The following is a 25,921-nucleotide window of genomic DNA, read 5'->3' on the forward strand; positions in this document are numbered from 1 at the left end:
TGAATTCCAGGTAAGCCTGGACAAGAACAAATCCCTACATCCAAAAAGAAGAATTTGCCAGGCGTGGTGGCACACGCCTTTAATCCCAGCACTCGAGAGGCAGAGGTAGGAGGATCGCCGTGAGTTCAAGTCCACCCTGAGACTCCATAGTAAATTCCAGGTCAGCCTGGGCTAGAGTGAGACCCTACCTCAAAAAAACAAACAAAAAAAAAATGAAGAATTAGAGAACACTGCCCCACAGTGCTTGGTGCTCAGCTGCCTGGCCACATACATGTGCAATGATCATTAATGATCATTAGAAGTTTTATTCTTGGGCTGGAGAGATGGCTTAGCAGCTACGGTGCTTGCCTGCAAAGCCTAAGGACCCTTCTTTGACTCCCCAGAACCCATGTAGGCCAGATGCACAAGGCCACACATGAACACAAGGTCACATACGTGCACAAGGTGGTGCATGTGTCTGGAGTTTGGTTTAGTGGCTAGAAGCCTTGGCATGCCAATTCCCTCTCTCTCTCATAAAAAAATAAATAACTAAAAAGAAAATTTTCAAAAAAGAAAGAGGTTTTATTCCTCAGGCTGTATAGGTGGCTCATCAGTTAAAGGTGTTTGCTTGCAAAACCTGTGAGCCAGGGTTCAATTCCTCATTACCCATGTTAAGCCAAGTGCACAAGGTGGCACACGCATCTGGAGTTAGTTTGAAGTTTACAGTGTGTAAGAGGCCCTAGAGTGCCCATTCTCCCTCAATAAATAAATAAATAAAATTATTTTTTGATAGTTTAAAGAAAAAGAAAGAACTCTTATTCCTTAGGGGTCTTTGCCCCAGCCCGGGTTCTTGCCTGATGGGACGGCCAAACTGTCTCGTGTTCCCTGCGCACCTCTTCTGACCTTCCTCGTTGACAGAAAGAACCTGGAAGGCAGACATGGTGCTGGCAACACCCACCATACCATGCTCTCCACCCGTAGGCCAGCATCCCCTGGCCCGGGTCCCCACCCTAGGCCCCAAGGAAGGGCCCAACTCACGTGCTGAAGCAGTGCCTCCTCCCCAACAGCCTTTATCAAGCCTTTGGTGTCCATCTGCCCCAGGCGCAGGATGTAGAGAGGGCGGCCATCTTCGTGGTGGGTGGGGTCAAGCGCAGAGAAGGGATGTTATTTAAGGAGGTGTGGGCAACAGGGGACAGCCAAGGCCATGCATGAGAACACACACATGTACACAGGAAGAAGCCAGGCTGAGGGCTCCCCAAAGCCCACAGTGTCCATGACTTCCCACACCTGTTTCTGAAGGGGGCTGGGTCAGCTTGCATGCAAACAAACGAGAAGGACTTTCTCAAGTAAAAGAGATCGGGTGAGTGCAGAAACATTTTGTACCACCTTGCCAACATAAAACTGCTCTAAAGTCAGGATTTCTCTTTTAAAAGGCTTTTAAAGATTCTGTAAGCCATGCCATGGAGGTGGCTCTTAGCTTTCTTTGGACGGAAACATGAAGGATGTCTAATATTGTTTTTCTCTTCTTTCATGAATTATGCTCCATAAAGTCTGTGAACCCTGCATTACAAATACTGAACCACTGCTTCTAAGGGAAGATGGAGTTAGGTTTCTTTGAATGTTTGCTCATCACATTTTTGCCCATTTCCTAATAGACAACTAGTGGTTTGAACGTCTCATTCCCCCCGCCCCCCCACAGCCTCATGTGTTTGTGATTAAGTCTCATCTTCAATGCCCCACTGGTAGAGCATTTGGGAGGTGGTGCCTTGCTGAAGGAGGTGTGGTTGCTGGAGCAGACCTTGAGGTTTACTTGTCCAGCTCACGGGATGTTCAGCGCCTGTTCACTCATGCCACTTCCTTCCTGCTGCAGCAGGGACAGGGTGTAAGTCCCCAGCTGTCTGCTGTGCCGCGATGGAACTTCCCCTCAAAACCGTAAGCAGAGCCCAGGCGTGGTGGCGCACACCTTTAATCCCACTACTTGGGAGGCAGAGGTAGGAGGATCACTGTGAGTTCAAGGCCACCCTGAGACTACATAGTGAATTCCAGGTCAGCCTGAGCTAGAGTGAAACCCTGCCTTGAAAAAACAAACAAACAAAAAAGCTGTAAGCAGAGATGAACTCTTTCCTCTCATAAGGTGCTTCTGGTCAGATGTTTTGTCCCAGCAGTGAGACAGTAACTGCTACAACAACCTCAACAGATGTGTTTCTGTTTAGCCTGTGGCACAGTATATAACTCAGAATGGATGAGCCTAACTCAGCACAGGTGATTTTCTGTACCACTGAGGTACAAACACAGCCATCTTGCACTCAGGACCACCAGAAAGCATTTCACCCTGCCCTCCCAGCTATTTTAGCTTTGTGTGTGTGTGTGTGTGTTTCTGACTTGCACATCCTAGATAGCTGCCCCACCAACTCAGCTACATCTTAGCCCCTGCTTAACGCCTTGTTTTCACACCTTCAGCCTTCAGAACTGGGAGGAGTAACACCACCATAATTATCCAAATCAGCCTGAGCCAACCCAGCCTGGGGCAGAAAACTCTCTCCACAGGCCCAAAGTCTACCCACATTCAACCTTCTTCATAGCTGGACATCACTTCACAGCAATCTCCAAACACCTCAAAGAGCCAGAAGAAAACCTGAGGTGGGGGGCTAGGGAGATGGCCCAGTGGTTAAAGATACTTGCTCGCAAAGTCTGATGGCCCAGGTGTGAGTCCCTTAGTACCCACGAAAAGTCAGATGCACAAAGTGGTGTGTGCAGCTGGGTTCCATTTGTAGTGGCTAGACGCCCTAGTAGTAGCATTCTGTGTGTGTGTGTGTGTGTGTGTGTGTGTGTGTTGTCTCTCTCTCTTCCTTGCAAATAAGTAAATAAAACTTTAAAAAATCAAATAAAAATGGCTGGGTGTGGTGGCGCATGCCTTTAGTCCCAGCATTCGAGAGGCAGAGTTAGGAGGATCGCCAGGAGTTCAAGGCCACCCTGAGAATACAGAGTGAATTCCAGGTCAGCCTGAGCTAGTGGGACCCTATCTAAAAAAAAAAGAAAGAAAGAAAGAAAGAAAGAAAGAAAGAAAGAAAGAAAGAAAGAAAGAAAGAAAAACGAAAAAGAAAACAAAGCGCCCTGAGCAGGAATGAGTGCCCCCCCACACAGCACGTTGTAGGACGCACCTATGTCCTGGTGGTGCCAGCCTCCCGCATAAAACTCCTGCAGGGGCGCGGGGGGCCGCCAGGTCTGCAGCAGGTGATCCACCTGGTGCTGCTTCCGCCAGTTCAGGGACCGATGCAGCATCTCCCGGGCCTTGTCCAGGCGGAAGTCCCGTGCCCGTAGAAACCGGAGGATATGCTCGTCTTTGGGTATCTGAGAGACACAGGGAAGAAACTCGCTGAATGCTGTTTCCAAGCTTGCAGATGAAGTGAAGGGAAACAAGCCTCTGAGGTCACTCAAGCCCCGCCCCCCAGTACAAGAAGCACACAGCAGAGAGATGGCCAAGGAGTGGACTGCAGCCAATAGCTGCTCTCCTCCTGCCTTGTGCTAGAAATGGCAGCTCTGTGGGGGGGGGGGGGGGCTTCTCATTTTCCTGCTGCCTCCCTCCCCAGTGCACCAATCTTACAAACCCCTGTAAAAGCTGCCCTTTCTGGGGTGTTTACTTTGAGCTGGACACGGTTCCAAGCATTTGACATGAATCAACCTTTGCAACTCACTCGAGATGTATACAGACACTGTTCCCATTTTACAGACATAGGGATGGAAGCAGGTGGGTTAGATCATAACTGGGCACCAAGCAACTCCCTCGTCCACCCCCCAGCGAGGGGGAAGGGAGGGTGAGCCAGTCATGCCTAGGCAAGAAGCTCTGCTTGGGCAGATCTGAAGAGTCCTGCTTGGGACCCAGCTGCACCATATATTTCTACGACGGGAGCTAGGATCTAAGGGCTGTCAAAAGTTACCCTCACAAAGTCTTAAGTCCAAACGGGCACTATGGTCTCACGAACATGATTCTCAACGAACCGTGACTGTGTCCCCCAAAGGACATCTGGCAATACCAGCGGCCATTTGGAGTTGCCACACTTGGAGGGGGCATCTACTGGCATCTACTGGCTGCAGCCTATAGGTGTTATGAGCTATCCGGCCATTCACAGGACAGGCACCCATTCCAAAGTGCCTGGCCCCAAATGTCACGAGCACAAAGATGAGAATTCTAGCTGGCAGTGGTGGCATCCAAATGCAACAGATGCACAGGACAGCAAAATAATAGCACAGAAATAAAGTGAAATGTAAGTTTTGGTGATTACGAATGGCATAAGCTTGTTCATCTCTTCTTCCCACAGCCCCAGGCTGACGACTGCGGTCATTAGGAGCGTAGGCCCCGCACCCACCTTGCCTCTGTGCGTCTCCTGTAGCCAGTGCCGAAGCTGGACCAGACAACTCTCCTGCGTGGGGGTGAGACGGCCCAGGCACCTCTCGATGTAATCCGCCTCCAGCTTGTCCCCTGCAGGGAGGAAGAAGAGGTTTCAGACAGAGGGAGAGAGGAGGGCACGGACCGCCTCTGTGTGTGTTTGTGTTCGTGTGTACAGGTGCACGTGTCCGGGTGGCTTGTGCGGGCCAAAAGGAAACCTCAAGTTCACTCTTCAGTCACCGTCCACCCTTCTTGAGATGGGGTCTCTCATGGGCCTGGAATTCACTAATAAGGCTAGCCAGGCTGGCTATGGAGCCCCAGGGATCCCCTTGTTGCTGCTTCCCCAGGGCTGGTATTACAGGTGCATGCCACCAAATCTGGATTCTTACATGGTGCTGGTGATCAAATGCCGGTCCTCACGCTTACAAAGCAAGCACTTCTGGGGAACTGAGCCATCGCCACAGCCCTTTCTGTTTGTTTGTCTGGGGCTTGGGGGTTTTGTCTGCTTGGTTAGTTTTTCAAGGTAGGGTCTCACTCTAGTCCAAGCCAGGAAGGACTTGGGATGGGATGGGAGCTGTTGGGGCCGGATGCTCTGGGGATGAGGAGGGGGCAGGAGCAAGCACAAGGGAGGGGGGCTTCCCTTCCTCTCTGGCCCTGGGCTGATGTGCGTGAAGGCCAATGACTCCGAGCAGGGTGGAGGGGCCTGTCGGTGCCTCCCTCCTGCGTCGGTGGCGAGGAGGGGAAGGCTGTGCGCAGTGGACCTGCCACAAAGCCACCTGAGCAGGTGCGACTGCAGAAACAACAGCGGTGTGCCCAACAGTGGCCAGCAGGTGCACACCGTCGGTAGAATAAACACTGAATGCATGAACCAAGTTTTGCTCTCCTTCAGCGCAGCCCCAGAGCTAGGACGAGCTACGCTGTGTGGCCATCCCTAGTATCCGGAAGCCAGGCATGCCAGTGGCCCTAAAGGCAAACAGAACCAACATGAGCCCACTTGGCCACCAAACTCGCGCAGTCTGCACGCCTGGGTTGGCATTCTACTTGCATTGTTGTTTGGTTGGTTATTCCTTATTTGAGCTTTTTTTCCTTAACAGCATATTGTGAGTTTTTCCCATGTCAGTAAAGTCCTCAACTGGGGCCTGGGAGTTGGTGCAGTGGTTAAAGGCTCTTGCTTACAAAGCCTGCTGACCCAGGTTTAGCTCCCCAGGACCCATGGAAAGCCGGATACACAAAGTGGTACATATATCTGGAGTTCCTTTGCAACAGCAAAAGGTCCTGGTGCACCCATCTATTCTCTCTTGATTGCTCCCTTTCTCTCTCTAACTCTCTCTCTCTCTCTCTCATAAATAAATAAAAATATTTTTTAAAAAGACTGAACTGGAGCCGGACCTGCAGTGGTACATGCCTTTAATCCCAGCACTCGAGAGGCAGAGGTAGGAGGATTGTCGTGAGTTCGAGGCCACCCTGAGACTACATAGTGAATTCCAGGTCAGCCTGAGCTAGAGCAAGACCCTACCTTAAAAAAAAAAAAAAAAGATTGAACTGTAGCCAGGCATGGTGATGCACACCTCTAATGCCAGCATTTGTTAGGTGGAGGCAAGGGGATTAAGAGTTCAAAGCCAGCCTTGGCTACATCAACAGTTGGAAGCTAAGGCTGGGGAGATGGTTCAGCAGTTAAAGGTGCTTGCTTGCAAAGCCTGCTGGACTGGGGTTCGGTTCCTCAGCTACCCATGTAAAGCTGGACAAGCATTCATCTAAGGTAACAAAAGACCCTGGCATGGCCATACATGAACACACACGAGCAAGTAAATAAATACATTTTTTAAAAGAGTTATAATCAGGCTTAGTGGTCCATGCCTTTAATCCCATCACTTGGAAGGCTGAGGTAGAAGGGATGTGAGTTTGAGGTCAGCCTGGGCTAGAATGGAACCCTACCTTGAAAAAATAAAAAAGAGTTAAGAGTCTACCATGGGCTTCATGAGACCTTGTCTCAAAAAAAATTAATTTTTTAAAAGTCTGAATTATGGGGCAGGAGAGATGGCTTAGCAGTTAAGGCATGTGCCTACAAAGCCAAAGAATCCCAGTTTGATTCCCCACGACCCACGTAAGCCAGATGCACAAGGGGGTGCATGTATCTGGAGTTCATTTGCAGTGGTTGGAGGCCCTAGCATGCCCATTCTCTCCCTCTCTCTCTCTCTCCCTGCCTCTTTCTCTCTAGCAAATAAGTAAATAAATAAAATGCATTTTAAAATATTCTTATTTAGGCTGGAGAGATGGCTTAGTGGTTACTGCAAAGCCAAAGGATCCCATTCAATTCTCCAGGACCCACGTAAGCCAGATGCACAAGGGGTCACACATCTGTAGTTCGTTTGCAGTAGAGTGTCCATTCTTTCCCCCTCTCTCTGCCTCTTTCTCTCTGTCAAATAAATTAATTAATTAAATATTTTTAAATTTTTCTTATTTAAAGTCTGAATTATGGGTCTTTGGAGGTGGCTCAATGGATCCAGCACTTGTTGCTCAAGGCTGAATGCCCGAGTTCAGATCCCCACACCCCACATAAAAGCTGGAAGCTGTGGCAGGCTTCTGTAATCCCAGCTGATGGTGAGGTGGGTGTCAAAGAAGGGAATTTCCCAAAAGCTTGCAGGCTAACTGGACGGGAGAATGCAGTGGTGAACAGCAACAACAGACCTGCCTGGAAGCTGTCCTCTGGCCTCCGCACACGCATGCACACACCAGCACTCACGCACATGAGCAAGCACACACACACACACACACACAAAATAGGCAGATGAGTGAAAGAGAAAGGACACCTGATGTTCTCCTCAGGTCTGTGGGTTCCTCTGAGCACATCTGCGTGCGCACACACACACATACCACGCCACATACTACACACAGACAAAAGAAAAACAAGATGGAAGTCAAGAACAAACTCAGAAGCTGTCCTCTGGCCTCCACAAGAGCATGCACACAATCAATAAATAAGTAAATGCAAACAACTGGAGTGAACGCACGAATTGGGAAGTATTAAGATGCCATGTGATGGTTAAGTTTGTGTCAACCTGATCTGTCTAGGAATCCACAGACATTCCTCTTGAGTGGGTCTCTGAGGTTGCTTCCAGGAAGGATTAACTGAAGGAGGAAGTCCTTCCTGCAGGGTGAGCCCTTCCCCCAGAGTGAGCGGCCCCTCTTGGAGGGGGGCTTTATCTAAGGAATCCTCTCCTCCCTCCGGGCCGCCAGTGCTGCCTGCTGCCTTCCAGCGAGGACACCAGTGGTTCTGAAAAGCAGCGGCGTTCCAGGAAGCCTCTGGCCTTCGGGGCTGGATTGGGACTGCCGAGGCGTCCAGCTTTCGTGGACCGAGCAGCTACCCGGTTCCTTGATTCTACAGACTGCCAGTGTTGGACTGCTGTAAACTAATCCAATAAATTCCCTTTCAGTACAAGTCATTCTATTGGTTCTGTTCCTCTAGAGAGCCCTGACTAATACATGCAGGGACTATTTGTGCGATGTTAGTGAGAAAAGTCAAAAGTCCCATGTGCGTGACACTCTCCCCTTGTTCAGTATGAGGGCGTGCAGATGCACACGTGTGTGCATGATCCGTCCCTAGGAAACTTCATGAAAAACAAAACTATCGTAGCCTCTAGGGAGAGGGAAGGAATCTCACTTCTCACTTTTCCAAGTCGTTTGAATTTCTTCTAGCATGATCAGGCATTACTCATCATTAAAAATAATCGCAAAACCACTGGATATCAATTCCTAGGCTAGAAATAGACCAGCTTTAGGCTCCATCTAGAATGGAGAGAGGAGCGCCAGACTTTGTATCCCCGGCCCTGGGGCCTGCCTGCCCCAGCCTTCCTTCTTCTGCCTAGGAAGAGGGCAGGCTTCCCAGAGCCATGGTTACAGCTACCTACCTTCAGCCATCTCGGGGGCAGGGCCTGGGGCATCACTGAGGCCCTCTGTCTCCAGGGAGCTGGGGTGCCGCGGGGCAGACTGGCTGCCTGCGTGCTCCTCTCTGACGTGAGCCGGTGTCCAGCGGGGAATGTGGGAGGTGCCCTGGGAGATGAGCTCCTTCAGATAGTGTTCGATCACCTCCTTCCCCTGAAAGCCAGGGACCCAAAGGATGTTACCACAGGAGAGCAGCCCAGCAGGTGATCTGTACACCTGCCCCAGGGCATCCCCACCTGGTTAAGCTCCCAGCTTTGGTATGTTGCTACCAGACAGTGAAAATGAGGCCAGGAAGGATAGAGGTGTGACACGATCATCCAAAACGTGCCAGATGCCAAGGCTTGGTATAGGGCAAAGAGCGCAAAGAATCCGGTGTTATAGTGACCACAGCTTGGGAAAAATCTGCCACTGGCATTTCATCTGTTCCGTAGGTGAACAGGCCTCTATGGGACTGAAGTCATTCAAACAAGGAGTTAATTTTGCTAGGCAAGTGCTCTACTGCTGAGACACACCTTCAACCCCTCAGGCACTTTGCTGGTGCTCCAGCTCCTCCCTTGAGCATTCTAGGTAAACACTCTACTGCTGAACTGTATCTCCAGCTCTGTCTTCACTTTTTATTTTAACTCAAGGTGTGATGGTTTCAATGTGAAATGTCCCCCGTAGCCTCATGTTTTTGTGATTAAACTTCACACCCAGTCCCCAGCTGGTGGAGCCTCTGGGAGACGGAACCTTATGAGAGGAGGTGTGTCACTGGAGGTGGACCTTGAGGCTGTTAGTCCAGCCAGTTGGCCAGGCTAGCTTTGAACTTCCTCCTGCCTCAGTTTCCCAAGTGGTTGGGATTACGTACCGGTACCACCAGGCCTGGCTCACATGACAATTCTAACCACCCAAGGTGCTTCCTCTGTCCATGGAGCTTACCCCATGAGCCCTCACCATCTCAGAGCACTGGACAACTGCAGCTCCCCACTAGGAGACCGGTCCTCACTCGTGACCTCACTGAGGTCATCACAACCCCAATATCTATTCTGAGGAGGTCAAGGCTAGTGTCCAGGGGTTTTCAGGTGGCAGAACCTTCATCCTGTGACTAGCCCAGCCCCTCCTCACTCTCTTGACATTGGCAGTGTACTGCTTCATGGCGATCTTCTCCAAGGCATTTTCAAAGCCAAAGAAAGAGTGGATGTCCAGCGAGGCTGACTGTTCAAAGCAAGTCCAGTCTTCGTTCTCAGGGTGAACCTGGGAGACAGACAGTGGTCAAGGCAGGGTTTCAGCATGGGGGAAACTGTGCCCTCCCCAAGGGCTCTCCTGGTGGCCAGAGCCTGTAATACAGCCGGTCCCAGCCTGGAAACACCCAGGGGTCCCCACCCAGAGAATGATGCAAAATCTAACTGCAAGAATTAAAGAGCCCTCTCTCAGGCTGGGAATGGTGGCACATGCCTGTAATCCCAGCACTCAGGAGGCTAAGACAGAAGGATCCCAAGTTCCAGGGCAGCTTGGGCTACAGAGTGAGACCTTGTCTAGAGAAAGGAAGGAAGGAAGGAAGAAAGGAAAGAAGGAAGGAAGGGAGGGAGGGAGGGAGGGAGGGAAAAAACAAAGAGGCTTCTCATGAGAGACTGGAAGAATATGGGTTTGATAACTTCTCCCCTGACCTTGAAAATTATACACACATGAGACCGGAGGAGACAAACCACCCCTTGCCTTTCAGTCAAGGCCCAGAGGAATTGGGGAGATGAGCAAGAGTGCTGCTTCCATGGTGACTCTGATAATCAGCACCAGGGTAAAGGAGACAGACCCTGAGGACACTCAACACATACCAAAGCAGAGATCCAGAGGCTCCTAAGAGCTCATCACTGAAGTAGACTTAAAACTCACCCACCACAACTCAAGGAATTTTGTGGAAGAGGGGGAGGAAAGACGGTAAGACCCCCAGGGTGAGATGTCATGCCCAGAGGCACTGCTTCCCCTAGTAACTGACTGCTGCTCCCATACGCACGACCCATAACCCCATGGGGAACACCAGCAACCCCACTGAGGAGGACCCCCAGCAGAATGGGGGCAAGGAGGAAGGAAAAAATGGTAACAATACACGATGTATCCATGCAAAGTATGTTCTTAATAAAAAAATATATGTGTATAAACTATATATAATGTTCAAAGTGGTACATCATTTATATAAAATAAATAAATTAAAGATCAATGCTTCATATTTAGATATGTTTAAAATCGTTATAATATGCGATATGTTTATATATAAAGGTACGTATGTCACAGTATCTTTATATATTCATGCATATTTTAGTATGTCACAAATTTAAAAACTTCTCAGCCTGGAATGGTGGCACACACCTGTAATCCCAGCATTGGGAAAGCTAAAGCAGAAGGATTTCTCCAAGTTCCAGGCGAGCCTGGGCTACAGAGTGAGACTCTATCCATCTCCCCACCCACCAAAAAAAACAAAAAAACAGGCCTGGTGATGGTGCACACCTATAATCCCAGCGCTCAAGAAGCTGAGGCAGGGGCTGGAGAGATGGCTTAGTGTTAAGGGTTAAGACAGTCGCCTGCAAAGCCAAAGGACCTCAGTTCGATTCCCCAGTGTCCACATAAGCTAGCTGCACAAGGGGGCACATGCATCTGGAGTTCATTTGTAAGGGCTGGAAGCCCTGGCGTGCCCATTCTCTCTCTCTCTCTCCCTCTCTCTCTCTCTCTCTCTCTCTCTCCCTCCCTCCCTCCCTCTTTTCCTCTCTCAAATAAATAAATAAAATAAAAACATTTTAAAAAAAGAAGAGGAGGTTGAGGCAGGAGGAATAACATAAGTTTGAAGCCAACCTCGAGCATGGAGTTCCAAGCCAGCCAGGGCTCGCGGTGAGATCGTGCACTTGGAGTGGGGGCAGGGTAGGAGAGTATGGGACTGTATAACACAATGGGAGGGTGGCCAGTCTGCAATCTGTTCATATACTAAAGTTCTCAAGTGTTGGTTTTTTGAGGTAAGGTCTCGCTCTAGCCCAGGCTGACCTGGAATTCAAATTCACTATGTAGTCTCAGGGTGGCCTTGAACTCGTGGAGATCCTCCTACCTCTGCCTCCCAAGTGCTGGGATTAAAGGCGTGCGCCACCATGCCACAGCTCAATAATTTTTTTTTTGTCTCTGATGGCAGAACTACTACAAAGACCCAGACCCAGTGCCCCCAAACTTGTCTAGAAGCAGTTGCTGGGAGTAAATAGAATATGCCAGAAGGGACAGAAGGGAGGGGGGGAAAGGAAACAAAAGGGTCCTCGAGGCCCACCCTGTGCAAGTCATTCAGAAGCCACCGCAGGCTCACCGTGTAACTGCAGTTCTCCTTGACCATCACGCGGCTTGCAAAGGTCTCGTTGTGCGCCTCGATGAAGAGTGTCCGCTCCCTCCAGTTCAGGATGTTTTTCTGCACAAACACCACGTGCTCCACACCAGCCATCTGTGGGGAGGGACGTCCACCCCAGCACGTCACCTCCAGATGGCATCCCTAGGGTCCTGGCTCATATCATCACCTAGTCTGGGCCAGGTCACCTCCAGCCCAGAGCCTAGGTCTCTTCTGTCACCCAGCCCAGACCCCGGGGTCCTGTTCCTGCAGCCACCCAGCCAGGGCCACCCCTAGCCTCAAACCCGGGTCCCTTGTACCACCTCCAGCCAGCCAGGGTCAGTCCCAGGTGGGACCTCCACCGTCTCTGTCCCATTACCAACCAGCTAGGCCTGGTCCACCCCCGGCTCAGAATGCAGGTCCCTATTCCCTGTGACACCCAGCCCAGCAAGTCAGCCCCCACCCTAGAATCCATCTCCCTCCTGTCACCACCCAGTCCAACATGAGTCACCTGAGCCCTGGGCCCAGAGCGGTCACTGCTCCTGCCATTGCACAGCCCAGCTGAAGTCACCCTCAGCCACAGTCATCTCTGGCCGGGAACCCAGGCTCCTGTTCCCTCTGCTACATACACAACCCTGGTTTCTCCCGGCTGGGGACTCCCAGGTCCCTGCCCCCAACACAACCCAGCTTGACCCAGATCACCCCCATACCAGAACCCAGGTCCTTACTCCAGCTGTCACCCATCCCAGCATGAGCACCCAGACCTGGGGCCCAATGGCTTCACCCCCCCCCACCCAGCTCAGCGCTCCGATCACCTCCCGCAGCAGCCGCGGGGCGTCCACTCGCAGCCTGCAGCTCCGCTCCACCGCGTGCACCGCGCCATCTGCGCTGCGGGACTCGCGCAGGACCTCGCTGCCCAGGAACATCGGGATCAGCGGGCAGGTGGGAAAGCGCTTCTCATAGGCCTGAGGACAGAGTGACCGTGAGCTGGGCACTGGGCGGGGCAGGTCTCTGCCAGAGGCTGCAGCTCCCAGCCCTACTGCCAACCATACCCACGTCTTGGCCCCTTTTCAGGTCGGCGGTCCCCAGCAAGGATTTGAGTTTTCACCTTCAGAAAGAAGGGCATCTCCTGGGGATTTTTTTATTTATTTTGTCTTGTTATTTTATTTTATCATTAACTGCAAGCAGAGAGAGAGGAGAGACAGGCAGAGAGAATGGCCCGCCAAGGCCTCCTGTGGCTGCAAACTCCAGATGTATGTACCACTTTGGGCATCTGGCCTTATGTGGGTACCGGGGATTGAACTACAGTCATTAGGGCTTGTAAGCAAGTGACTTAACCTCTGAGCCATTTCTCCAGTCCTCCTGGCGCTATTTTTTATTTCATTTTCGTGTACTGGCAGGTTGACCCCAGGGCCTCACACAGGTTAGGTAAGCTACACCCCCAAGCTTTCTTTTTGGGTTTCATCTGGAGGCCTGACAGTCTCACTAAGATGTCCAGAGCCCTGAACTCACGTTGTAGATCAGACAGGTCTTGAAATTAATATCCTCCTGCCACAGCCTTGGGAATGGGTGAAATTAAAGTCCTGTACAACCAGGTTGGCTCATGGAATATTAAAAGAAAGCTTTTCTAGAAAAAAGCATCTGATGGGGCTGGGAAGGTGGCTTGGTCAGCTAAGTGCTTGTCATGCACAAGGACCTGACCTTGGATCCCCGGCACCCACGTATAAGAGTAAAAGATGGGCATGACGGTAATCCTAGCACTCGGGAGATGGAGACAGAAAGATCAAGAGTTCAAGGTCAGGGCTGGAGAGATGGCTTAGCAATTAAGCACTTGCCTGTGAAGCCTATGGACCCCGGTTCAAGGCTCAATTCCCCAGGACCCACGTTAGCCAGATGCACGAGGGGGCGCACATATCTGGAGTTCGTTTGCAGTGGCTGGAGGCCCTGGCGCGTCCATTCTCTCTCTTCTCTCTCTCTCTCTCTGTCCCTCTCAAATAAATAAATAAAACTGAACAAAAATTTTTTTAAAAAAGAGTTCAAGGTCAGCCTCAGTTACATAGTGTGTCTAAGCCTAGCCTGGGTTACATGAGACTCTGGCAGAAAGAAAAGAAGAAAAAGGGAAGAAAAGGGAAGAGGAGCCAGGCATGGTGGCACATGCCCTTAATCCCAACAATTTGGGAGACAGAAATAGGATTGCTGTGAGTTCGAGGCCAACTTGAGACAGGATAGTGAATTCCAGGCCAGCTTGGGCTAGAAGTGAGACTCTACCTTGAAACACTGCCTCCCCCCCCCAAAAAAAAAGAAAAGGGAGAGGGAAAGGGGATAGGAGAGAAGAGAAGAAGGAAACAGGAAATAAGTATTAATAATGCATTATTGTACGTATAAAGAAGGTGTAAGCCAGGTGTGATGGCCCACACCTTTAACCCCAGCACTCAGGAGGCAGAAGTAGGAGGCTCACCATGAGTTCAAGGCCAGCCTGAGACTACCTAGTGAATTCCAGGTCAGCCTAGGCTGGATCGACACCCTACCTCAAAAAAAATAAAATAAAATAAATTTGCCAGGTGTAGTGGCACACACCTTTAACCCCAAGAGGCAGAGAGGTAGAAGGACTGCCATGAGTTCAAGGCTACCCTGAGACTACGTAGTGAATTCCAAGTCAGCCTGGGCTAGAACAAGACCCTACCTTGAAAAAAAAAAAAAGACTGTGTATTTATTTGTGTGTATAACTATAATTGTGTGTAACATAAGATGTTCAACATATAAATACATATGTAGTTTAAATCGTGTTTAATTCACATATTAATACATTTATCATATTTTACGTGGCTTGTGAGGGTTGAACCCATCACATTGGGCATACTAAGCACACACTCTCCCAGGGAGCTATGTCCCAATCATATTATCAGGGACTAATCAAAATTTAAGATGTTACAAATAAACCGTATATAAACCTACTTTTTGGAATAATGGCACACCCAGAAGCCATAGACTGTTACCTGAAAAATTTCCGTGCCAGAAATGGGATGCCTTCCACTGAGTTACGGGCCAGGGAGGTCCCTAATGCCCCCATTACCAAGGCTCTTGTTTCCCACCAGAAATAGATGCTAAGACCATATTGCTTGTGCTGCAAGGTCACTGAGAAATCAAGCTGGAGCTGAGCTGAAAGCCTCCTCCCTGTAGACCAGTGACCGAAAACTGGGAAAAGCTATGCTGCATGCAGCCCTGTGAGAGAGAAGTCATCAGCGGTGATGAACAACAGTGGACACTGCAAGCCTTAAATTCAGCCAGCCAAGCCAAATGAGCCAACGAGTGCGATAGTGGCATGTCTGTTATTATGGAAACAACTGCTCTCTAATTGGACTGGAGGCCTGTTGTACAGGAGGGAATACATGCCTCGCACTGAAAATCTAGTCCAAAGCCTGTGGCAGGGGAGGTCATGAGCCCTTGGAGTGTAACACTTGCTATTGTCTGATTAAAGGCATACATTATGCTCACCAAACTGCCCTGTAAACACTTTTCTTTTTCTTTTTCTGGTTTTTCGAGTTAGGGTCTCACTCTGGTTCAGGCTGACCTGGAATTCACCACATAGTCTCAGGTGGCCTCAAACTCTCGGCAATCCTCCTACCTCTGCCTCCCGAGTGCTGGGATTAAAGGCGTGCGCCACCACGCCCGGCTGTAAGCGCTTTTCTTAACTTTCTAATCAAATGTTAATGCTGCTCACTTTTGGTTACAGAAGCCTCTCTTTTCAGATGCGGTGACCACTGGGATGATTCAAAAGGCACCGTAGTGCTGAGAAGAAGTGACAGTAGAGTGTTTATCACTGAGACATTTCTATAACACCCTCCAGTGCCCAGGGTCCATTGTGGAAGAGGTGGCGGAAAGAATGTAAGACCCGAAGGGGAGGGTAGGACTCCTTACAACGCAGTCTTCCAGACACAGCGGAGGCATCTGAGGCCAGGCTCCTCCCCCACCGCCAGCTCCCATACCAGGAAATGGGGAGCCTGGACTTGAATTCAATTGCAGCCTCCCCCCCACACACACACACACATAACAAAGTCGAACCTCTTCTAGTGGGGGGCTCACACACAGAAGCCGGGCATTGTCGGCCCCATCTCGCTCAGCCACACCTTCTCCCTTTCTGGCCCTAGTCGTTCAGCTCCTGCCAGGCAGAGACCATACAACCCTCCGCAGTCCTTCCCAGAGGAAACCACTTGACCTCCACTGTGACCCCCAAGACTACCTGCCCACCTTCATGCCAGCCCCCACCCTGCTCCAGCCACAGCAGCCTTGCTACTTTTAGAATGAATCGAGCTCACCCTGCCACGGGGCTTTGGCACCCGCTGTTCCCACAATCGGCAAGCTAATCTATGCACTTGACTGAGAGGGGGTTTGGAGGCATGAGTCACTGGGGCCTTCTGGAAAGGGGTGGTCCTTCTTCATGGGCATCCTCCCAACCCGGCCCTGGACAGCTGCTCCGTCCTCCCCGTCCTCCATCCTTTTAGTCCACTCATTTCCTGGACAGTGCCTATCAACCTGCGTCACGGCAAGCCGGCCTGTGTGCCGTGTGTGCGGTCTGACAGAGCCTGCTCTCCCACAGCGTGACCTCAGCCCTTGGCTGGGCTCTGACCTTGGCACAGAAATGCCAACACAGAGTTAGGAAGTTGGCTCCGTGGTCAAAAGTGCTTACTTGCAAAGCATGCTGACCTTGCTTCTAGTCTCCAGAGCTCATATGCAGCCACGTGCATAAGGTGGTGCACACGTCTGGAGTTTCAGTTGTAAGATGCCCTGGCACACCCATACTCTCTGTCTCTTTCTCTCTCTCTCATAAATAATTTTTTTAAACTGATTTGGTTAGAAAGGGGCTAGGGCTGGAGAGATGGCTTAGCAGTTAGGCACTTGCTTGTGAAGCCTGAGGACCCCAGTTTGAGGCTCAATTCCCCAGATGCACAAGGGGACGCACACGTCTGGAGTTCGTTTGCAGTGGCTAGAGGCCCTGCCTTGCCTGCCCCCCCCCCCCACCGCTCTCTCACATAAGAAAAATGAGAACCCATAATCAAGGAAGTCGGGTCATAATGCTACAATCCTAACACCCTGAAAACAGTGCCCCAGGAAGATAGGCTGTGGGTGCAGCGCCCACAGCCCATGGAGGACAAGAGTTGCCCTGTTTCCCTGTTGGAAGGAACCCCATCTGTGGACCCCAGATAACAGGCTTGGGGGATGCTGGCCAGCAACAGAGGGCCTTTCTCAGCCTTGAGAGGCTTCTGCCTTCTCCTGGCCACCAGCTGACACATGGATGCCAAACAGAGCTGTCAGGGGCCCCCGAGCTCCAGCTCCTGAGCGTCATCATCCCCAGAGCCACCCGCAGAGGACGGTACCCAGGGAGGACTGCTGGGCACTGCTGCTCCTGATGCCCCTGGGTGCTAACTGCGTCCTCACGGGCTCCTGACGAACGGAAGTTCTCCATTTTGCAGATAGGCAGGCAGAGGGTCAGAAGATGGGAACCCCAAGTATGAGCCACCTTGTCCTTTCTCTCATACTTGGACACCTCCCTTACAGTAAGAAAGGCCACTCCTGGGCTGGAGAGATGGCTTAGCCATTAAGGGGCTTGCCTGCAAAGCCAAAGGGCCCAGGTTGGATTCCCCAGTACCCACTTAAGCCAGATGCACGAGGGGGGGTCATTTGCAGTGGCTGGAGGCCCTGGCGCACCCATTCTCCCTCCCTCCGTCTCTCTACCTTACTCCTCTCTCTCTCTCTCAAATAAATGAATAATAAAATTAAAAGAAAGGTCACTCCTTCCAATGGTAGGACAAGGCCACACCTCCAGACCAGGAGGACCCTCGCCTGTTTCTCAGGCATGTGTTCACCACAGGGGGAAAGTTCTTTGAGTTCCCGGGACCCACAAGTGCTGATGAGTTCCAAAAGAAGGCGTGGGCGCCATAGGCCACTGTCAGCCCGATTGTAACTGTGGCAACAGCTCTGAGGCTGGGTGATGGTGACTGTGGGTGGGCACAGGCACCCCAAGCTCTTCACACTCCGCCCTCCACAAGCCAAGGAAGTAGGTCAGATTGATCCTCCTGTTTCACATGGAGAAACCAAACTTTGGAGGCATTGAGTCATCTGCCCTTGTCACTCAGTTTGCAAGGGGGGGAGTTAACATTTGACCCCCTAGCAGTCCAAATATGGATTTTTAATTTTTTATGTATTTATTTAAGATTTTTATGTATTATTTAAGTGAGGGGGGGAGAAGAGGCAGATAGCGGGTGAGAGAGAATAGGTGCACCAGGGCCTCCAGCCACTGCAAACGAACTGCAGACACACGCGCCACCTGGCTTACGTGGGTCCTGAGGAATCAAACCTGGGTACTTAGGCTTTGCAGGCAAGCGCCTTAACTGCTAAGCCATCTCTCCAGCCTGCAGCAATCCAAATATGGGTTCTTGGTTCTTGCCTTGTGTTACACCACACACCAAATGTAGGAGCCTGCTCACATTCTCAGTCCTTGCTCAGTGCAACCCCGACACTCCTCTGTCCCTGCTTCTTGCGTAGTCCCTTAACTGCTTGGGGAATATTTAACTGCTTGGGGAGTATGTATGTCCATCTCCCCAGCTCTATTCCGTGGAATGAGCTCCTCTGGGGATCCAGCTCACTCATCTCCTATCCTCTTCCTGTGTCTGGCACAGACACGGCATCAAATACTCTCAGGCTGAATGGCATTCAGAAGCCGGCTGCATGGCTGAGCACCTGTCTTAGAGGGTGGGGGGGCGCCACAGAAGGTTGTTGGGCACTGCTCCCACCAAACAGCCAAGGGCACCCATCCCACAGCTGCACTGACATGAGCTCTCCTCAGTGTGGAAGTGCTGACAAGAGCCTGACATGGCGCATTTGGGCGATGTTTCAGTAAACACACGCATGCTGTGGGTGTGGTGCATGTGTGCATGCAGATACTCATATGCATATGCAAGTGAATGTGCATGTGCATGCACGCACAAGTGTGTATGGAAGCCACAGCGAAGGAGGAGAGCAGGAAGACAGCTTTTATAATGGGCAGTCAGCCAGGGACAAAGGTCCAAGGAGAACATGGGTGCCACCTTGCCTGCCCTGGCAGGACTAGAACCCATGTCTGATCCAGTCTCATCCAAGATGGCTGCAAGCAACACCCCCCTGCAGCAGCTTCCTGCTTCCTCCTCAGCTCAGCGCCCTTGGGTGGCCACCCTCCCAGGTCAGCCTCTTGAGTCCACCAAGCAATCAGATCCCTCCCATAAGCACCTGAGCCTGATGGCAAGGCTCATCCTAATTGGATGTTTAATCTATAAATAAATAAATAATAATGATGACAATGAAGAATGGGTTGGAGAGATGGCTTTGTGGTTAAGGCTCTTGCCTGTGAAGCCTAAGGACCAAGTTCAATTCCCCAGAACCCACATAAAGCCAGATGCACAAGATGGCACCTGTGGTTGGAGGCCCTGGTACACTCAATCTCTCTCTCTCTCTCTCTCTCTCAAAATAAGTAAATAAATTAATTAAATAAATAATTTTCTAAATCTATAAATGGTCCTGGCATGGTACCTTTAACTACTGAGCCATCTCCCAAGCCCCCTTTTTATTTTTTATCTGATTTGATTTGACTTTTTTGATTTTTTGAGGTAGGGTCTCACTCTCCCCAGCACCACCTCCCTTTTTTTTCAAGGTAGTGTCTCGCTCTAGCCCAGGCTGATCTGGAATTCACTAGGTAGTCTCAGGATGGCCTCGAACTCACGGTGATCTTACCTCTGCCTCCTGAGTGCTGGGATTAAAGGCGTGCACCACCATACCCAGCCCCAGCCCTCTTTTTAAAGTTATTTACTTGCACATGAGTGTGTGTGTGGGTGTGTGAAATGAATTTGAGGCCACCCTGAGGATACATGGTAAACTCCAGGTCAGCCTGGGCTAGAGCAAGACCCTACCTCAAAAAAGAAAAAGAAGGGCTGGAGAGATGGCTTAGTGGTTAAGCGCTTGCCTGTGAAGCCTAAGGACCCCGGTTCGAGGCTCGGTTCCCCAGGTCCCACGTTAGCCAGATGCACAAGGGGGCGCACACGTCTGGAGTTCGTTTGCAGAGGCTGGAAGCCCTGGCGCGCCCATTCTCTCTCTCCCTCTATCTGTCTTTCTCTCTGTGTCTGTCTCTCTCAAACAAATAAATAAAAAATTTAAAAAAAAAAAAAAGAAAGAAAGAAAAAGAAAAAGAAGGTTGGCTGCCAGTGAATTCTTGGCCAGGGAGGTCCCTGTTGCCTCTAAAACATTACTATTGTCAAGGCCTTTGGTTTCCCACCAGAAACAGATGGTAAGACCCTACTGCTGAAGACTCTACATGCCTGGGCAGCAAAGTCACTGAGAAATCAAGCTGGGGCTGAGCTGAAAACCCTCCTGTAGACCACCCAACTGAAAGCTGGAAAAAGCTGCACTGCATGCAGCCCTATGGGAGACAGAAGTCATCAGTGGTGAAAACAATGGACCATGGAAGCGTCAAGTTTGTCCAGACAGACCAAATGACCAAAGGAGTGCAATAGTGGCATGTCTGCTCTGGGGGAAACCAGTTGCTCTCTAATTGGACTGGAGGCCTGCTCTATGGGAGGGAATACATGCCTGGTACTGAAAATCTATGAAGGGGTGGTCATGAGCCCCAGGAGAATAATGTCTGCTGCTTCCATAATAATGGCTAAATGCATATATTATGCTCACCAAACTGCCCAGTAAGCACTTCTCTTAATGTTCATATTCATATACTAATGCTACTCTCACTTTTGGTTACAGAAGCTTCTCTTTTCATGGCAGTGACCTGTGGGATGAGTCAAAAAGCACCGTAGTGCTGAGAAGAAGTGACAGAGGAGTGCTCAGCATTGAAACATCTCTATCACACCTCCAAGGCCAGGGGTCCACTGTGGAAGAGGTGGTAGAAAGAATGTAAGAGCCAAAGGAAGGGTAGGACTGCTTATAATGCAACCTTCCAGAAACAAAATGGCCTGGAGTTTTATTGCACAGACTGGAGGCCCTGGCATACCAATTCTCTCTCCCTGTCTCTCATTTAAAAAAGATAAATAAATAATAGCCAGGCGTGGTGGCACACGCCTTTAATCCCAGCACTCGGGAGACAGAGGTAGGAGGATTGCCATGAGTTCAAGGCCACCTTGAGACTCCATAGTGAATTCCAGGTCAGCCTGGGCTAGCGTGAGACCCTACCTCAGGAAAAATAATAAATAAATAAAACCATTGCCAAGTTAGGGGCATTTCTTGTGGGTTTAGTTGCCGTTGCTTGTTTTGCAGAGCTGGAGAGCTCTGTGCATGCTGGGCAAGTCTCCACCACTGAGCTCCAGCCCAGCCCCCACACAAATCGCAAGGCATGCTTATTCCCCCACAGAGAAAGAGCAGAGCCACCTCTGAGCTGGTGTCAGCTCTGGGGACAGGACTGGTGCCTATTTGTGTCTAGGTTCCACACCATGGTCTCTGTTCCCTTCTCAAGTCCCTGAGGTCCTGTGAGTCACCTGAGGCTTTGTAGATACTGAGCCAAGATCTATGAGGAAGAAGAAGAGAAGGAAGAAAGGAAAGAAGAGAGGGAATGAAAGAAAAAGGGAAGAGGGAGGAAAAGAGAAAGAAGGGAAGAAAGGAAAAGAGCTGTCTTCTGACCACCACATGCACACCATGGCATGCTCAGGTCCACACTCACTCACATGAACACACACACACACGCACACACAGCAATGCAAAAAGAGAAAAAAGAACTAAAAAGGCTGGCATGGTAACATAAGCCTATACTTTTTAAAGGGCTGGAGAGATGGCTAAGCCATTAAGGCACTTGCCTGGGAAGCCTAAGGACCCAGGTTTAATTCCCACTGACCCATGTAAACCAGCTGCACAAAGTGGCACATGTGTCTGGAATTCATCTGGAGTAGCTGGAGGCCCTGGCATGCCCATTCTCTCTCTCTTTCTCTCTCTTCCTTCCTCCCCCTCTCCCTTTCAAATAAATAAATAAATAAATAATAAAATATTTTTTAAATGTTAAAAAAAAAGTAGACATGCCAGACATGGCAGCACAAGCCTTTAATCCCAGCACTCAGGAGGCTAAGGTAGGAGGATTGCCATAAGCTCAAAGGCAGCATGCATTACAGAGTGAGTTCTAGGCCAGCCTGGGTTAAAATGAGAGATACTACCTCAAAACAAACAAAGAACTGGACTTCTATGTGAGTTGGAATAAAACTCAGTGGCAGAGGCCAGTAAGCTAGAAAGGGGATATAAAGGGAAGGTGGAGGGACTTAATAGGATGGTTTTGTATATATGTAAGTACAAGAACAGATTAATGGGGGTGAAAAGGCCTAAGTGAGGTCAGGAGAAGAGATTGGGTAAAGGAAAGGTGGAAGGAGGGCTAATCAAAATCTAAGAGGGAGCCGGGCGTGGTGGCGCACACCTTTAATCCCAGCACTCGGGAGGCAGAGGTAGGAGGATCACCATGAGCTCAAGGCCACCCTGATACTACATAGTGAATTCCAGGTCAGCCTGAGCTGGAATGAAACCCTACCTCAAAAAAAAAAAAAAAAAATCTAAGAGGGTATAAACAAGTCATATGGAAACCTACTTTTTTGGACAACGGAACACCCAGAAGCCATAGATTGTTACTAGAAAATTTTCAGTGCCAGGGAGGGGATACCTTCCAGTGAGTTGTTGGCTAGGGAACTCCCTGATGCCCCCAAAACATTACAGGCCATTGTCACGGCTCTTCGTTTCCCACCAGGAATAGATAGTAAGACCCTGTTGCTGAAGACTCCACATACTTGGGCTGCAAGGCCACTGAGAAATCCTGCTAGAGTTGAGCTGAAAAACTCCGTGTAGACCAGCTGGCAGAAAGCTGGGAAAAGCTATGCTGCATGCAGTTCAATGGAAGAGAAAGAAATCACCAGTGGAGATAAGCAACAGTGAACACTGCAAGCCTGAAGTTTGGCCAGCCAGGCTAAATGAGCCAATGGGTGCAATAGTGGCATGCCTGTTATAGGGGAAACAAACTGATCTATAATTAGACGGGAGGCCTGTTCCACAGGAAGGAATACATGCCTGATACTGAAAACCTATGACACAGGTAGTCATGAGCCCTAGGGGTGTAACGTTTGCTGCTGTCCGGCTAAATGTATATAGTATGCTCACCAAACTGCCCAGTAAGCACTTCTCTTAATGTTCATACCCTTATATTAATGCTACTCTCACTTTTGGTTAGAGATGCTTCTGTTTTCAGTTGGCAGTGACCTTGGGATGACTCAGAAGGCATCACAGTGCGGAGAAGAAGTGACAGAGGAGTGCTCAGTACTGAAATGTCTCTACCACGCCTTCCAAGGCTTAGGAGTCCATTGTGGAAGAGGTGGCGGAAAGAATGTAAGAGAACTGGGCGTGGTGGCACACACCTTTAATCCCAGCACTCGGGAGGCAGAGGTAGGAGGATCACCGTGAGTTCAAGGCCACCCTGAGACTACAGAGTTAATTACAGGTCAGCCTGGACCAAAGTGAGACTCTACCTTGAAAAATCAAAAAAAAAAAAAAAGAATGTAAGAGCCAAAGGAAGGGTAGGACTCCTTACAACGTGCTCTTCCATACACAAAATGGCGTGGATACCCATGACCTCACAGTGTTTGACACTACCTACACAAGACCATCATAACAGGAAGAAAAGATCATGACATCAAAATAAGAGAGAGACTGAGAGGGGGAAGGGATATGATGGAGAGTGGAGTTTCAAAGGGAGAGAGGGAATTACCATGGGTTATTGTCTATAATTATGGACGTTGTCAATAAAAAAAAATTTTTAAAAACAAAGATAGTAGACAAGTTAGCTGACAGGAGAATGAAAGGTGTTCAGTGACTTAGGGTGTGTTCATGAGGCCCAGCCTTGGGGAAGGACAGAAATTCGATAAATACCAGTAAAGTGCCTGCCTGTCTACATGAGTTAATGCGCAGAGAAACAAAAGAACGACAGCGTCTAAAATCAGGCCTCTGAAATCAAAAGACCCCGCCGCTGGGCAGTGATCAGCTCCCTGTCCAAATCAGAGCACCACATGGTGGTACGGTTGCTTCTAGTAATCAGTTAGCAACCAGATCCGATGGCACTCCAGGGAGCTAATTTAATCTCATTTAAATAAGAGCCCTGAGCCTTATTAAAACGATGTCCATAACAACCATTCCTCTGTAACTGCCTTTAGCCAAGGCTGCAAGAGGATCCCATCTCTCTTGTTAACAATCCATTTGCTACACTACGCGCTGTGTATCAATACAGCTCAGCAGGGCTTTAAATATTTTAACACTTAATTATGGGAGGTGGAACCTCGCCTCCACAACCCTTGAGAAAAAGCCTACTGCTTAAGAAATTCTGCTCCAAGCCCTCTTTCTTCTTCAGCGACGCACAATCACAGGGGACCTGAAGACACAGGACTTTAGAGCCCCACAAAGCCCCCTGAGATAGGGGTCAGGCCAGGAAGGACCTGGTCATTTCTGAAGCCAGGCTGTAGGGGGGTGGTGCTCAAAGGGCTACTGAATGTCCCCCAGCATCTATCTATGAGCTCACACCACGCAGTGACAGTCCTTAACTTCCAACCCAGCTCTACCTTTCTGCTGCCAATGAGGCAAAACAGAAAGATCAGAAATGAAGAGGACACAGGGACGGAAAGAAACCGCTGACCTCGGGCCTCTATTGTGTGTTTCCTGCTGGCTAGAATCAAGAGACAACACACTGGAAAAGCAAAAGTTGCCCACATAGATGTTGCTTGTCTTCCCAAAGACATCTCAAGCAAGGACATTAATGAAATAAACTGTGCTTGCTTAGGGTCTGAATGTTTGTGGCCTTGAGTTTAACTGTTCTCATCTCTAAATATAAACCCTGCGTCTCTTAAAATCACACCACAACTCCACTCACAACAGGCAAGTCTTTAGGATAGGGTAAGCCAGCTTGTTTTTTGTTTTGTTTTGTTTGTTTTTGGTTTAACCCACTATTTATATGAAATGCTGTCAGGAAAGAATGCAGGTATGGTAGTGTAGAAGCAAGAGAATAGCCATGAGTTCAAGAAAAATCTGGGCTACACAGTGAGACATTATCGGGGGGGGGGGCAGAGGCCCCTACAATACCCATTCAGAAACATATGCCTTTTTCCTGGGCCAGGATTCTGGGGAAAAGGTACATTCATTTGACTAGCCACATGTTTTGTTTTGTTTTTCTTCTTTGTTTTTTGGGGTAAGGTCTCACTCTAGACCAGGCTAGCCTCAAACTCATGGCAATCCTCCTACCTCAGCCTCCAGAGTTCTGGGTTATAGATACGAACCACCGCACCTGGCTAGACACAGTTTTGAAGTGGAATAGGAAAACATTTTGTTCTCTTTTTTCACTTGTGTGTGCATGTGTGTGTGTGTGTGCGCGTGCGTGTGTGTGCGCGCACATGTGTACGTGTGTGTGCGTGTGCAGACTCATACTATATGTATGGGAGTGAAGGCCAAAGTGTCTTCCTCAATAGCTTTTCACTTTACGTTTTGAGACAGTCTCTCACTGAACCCAGTGCACACAAATTTACCTAGAATAACCAGCAAGACCTAAAGATTTCTCCTCTCTTGGCATCCTCAGATATGAAATTATAAACGTGCACCCTCATGCCAGACATTTTACACAGGTGCTGGGGATCGAACTCAGGTCCTCCTGCTTGTGCAGCAAGCACTTTGCTGACTAAACCATTTCCCTAGCCCCTCTTTTCTTTTGTAACTCTTTTGAAAGTCTTGCTATATAGCCAAGACCAGCCTTAACACGCAATCTTTCTATCTTAACCTCCAAGTATACATACCATCATGCCCAACTTCTTTGAAAAAAAGAAAGAAGAGTAGAGATTGCTCAACAGTTAAAGATACTTGCTTGCAAAGCCTGCCAGCCCTGGGTTCACTTGCCTGGAACCAACCTAAGGCGGGTGCAAAAGTGGTGCAAACATCTGACATTCATTTGCAACAGCAAGAGGCCCTGGCACCCATACAGAGAGAGAGAGAGAGAGAGAGATTCTTTAAAAGAAACTTTTAAAATAGTTTCTTTACTTAGGAGGCTGAGGCAGGAGAATTACTGTGAATAACAGGCCACCCTGGACTACAAAGTGAGACCCTATCTCAAAACCAAACAAATAACTAAATAATGGGTTCCAGAAATGTCTCGGGGGGGAAGGGGCTGGAGAAAGCTTAGTAGTTAAGGTGCTTGCCTGAAAAGCCAAAGGACCTAGGTTCAATGCCCACGTAAGCCAGATACAAAA

At 49.6% G+C, this 25,921-nt stretch overlaps 1 protein-coding gene across 1 annotated transcript in view; it reads right to left on the reverse strand.

Moving 5' to 3' along the window:
• Sec14l5 (SEC14 like lipid binding 5) overlaps positions 1 to 25,921 on the reverse strand; it is a 39,514-nt gene that overhangs the window by 9,454 nt on the left and 4,139 nt on the right. Inside the window, exons 3-10 of the mRNA XM_004652241.2 lie at positions 12,455 to 12,604; positions 11,625 to 11,756; positions 9,413 to 9,541; positions 8,275 to 8,461; positions 4,347 to 4,459; positions 3,141 to 3,330; positions 1,018 to 1,106; positions 834 to 904 (exon numbers count right to left, since the gene is read on the reverse strand). Of these exons, the coding sequence (XP_004652298.2) occupies positions 834 to 904; positions 1,018 to 1,106; positions 3,141 to 3,330; positions 4,347 to 4,459; positions 8,275 to 8,461; positions 9,413 to 9,541; positions 11,625 to 11,756; positions 12,455 to 12,604 (1,061 nt within the window). The remainder of the gene's footprint in view (positions 1 to 833; positions 905 to 1,017; positions 1,107 to 3,140; positions 3,331 to 4,346; positions 4,460 to 8,274; positions 8,462 to 9,412; positions 9,542 to 11,624; positions 11,757 to 12,454; positions 12,605 to 25,921) is intronic.

This window comes from Jaculus jaculus, chromosome 11, assembly GCF_020740685.1.
Source record: "Jaculus jaculus isolate mJacJac1 chromosome 11, mJacJac1.mat.Y.cur, whole genome shotgun sequence".
Lineage (NCBI taxonomy): Eukaryota > Metazoa > Chordata > Mammalia > Rodentia > Dipodidae > Jaculus > Jaculus jaculus.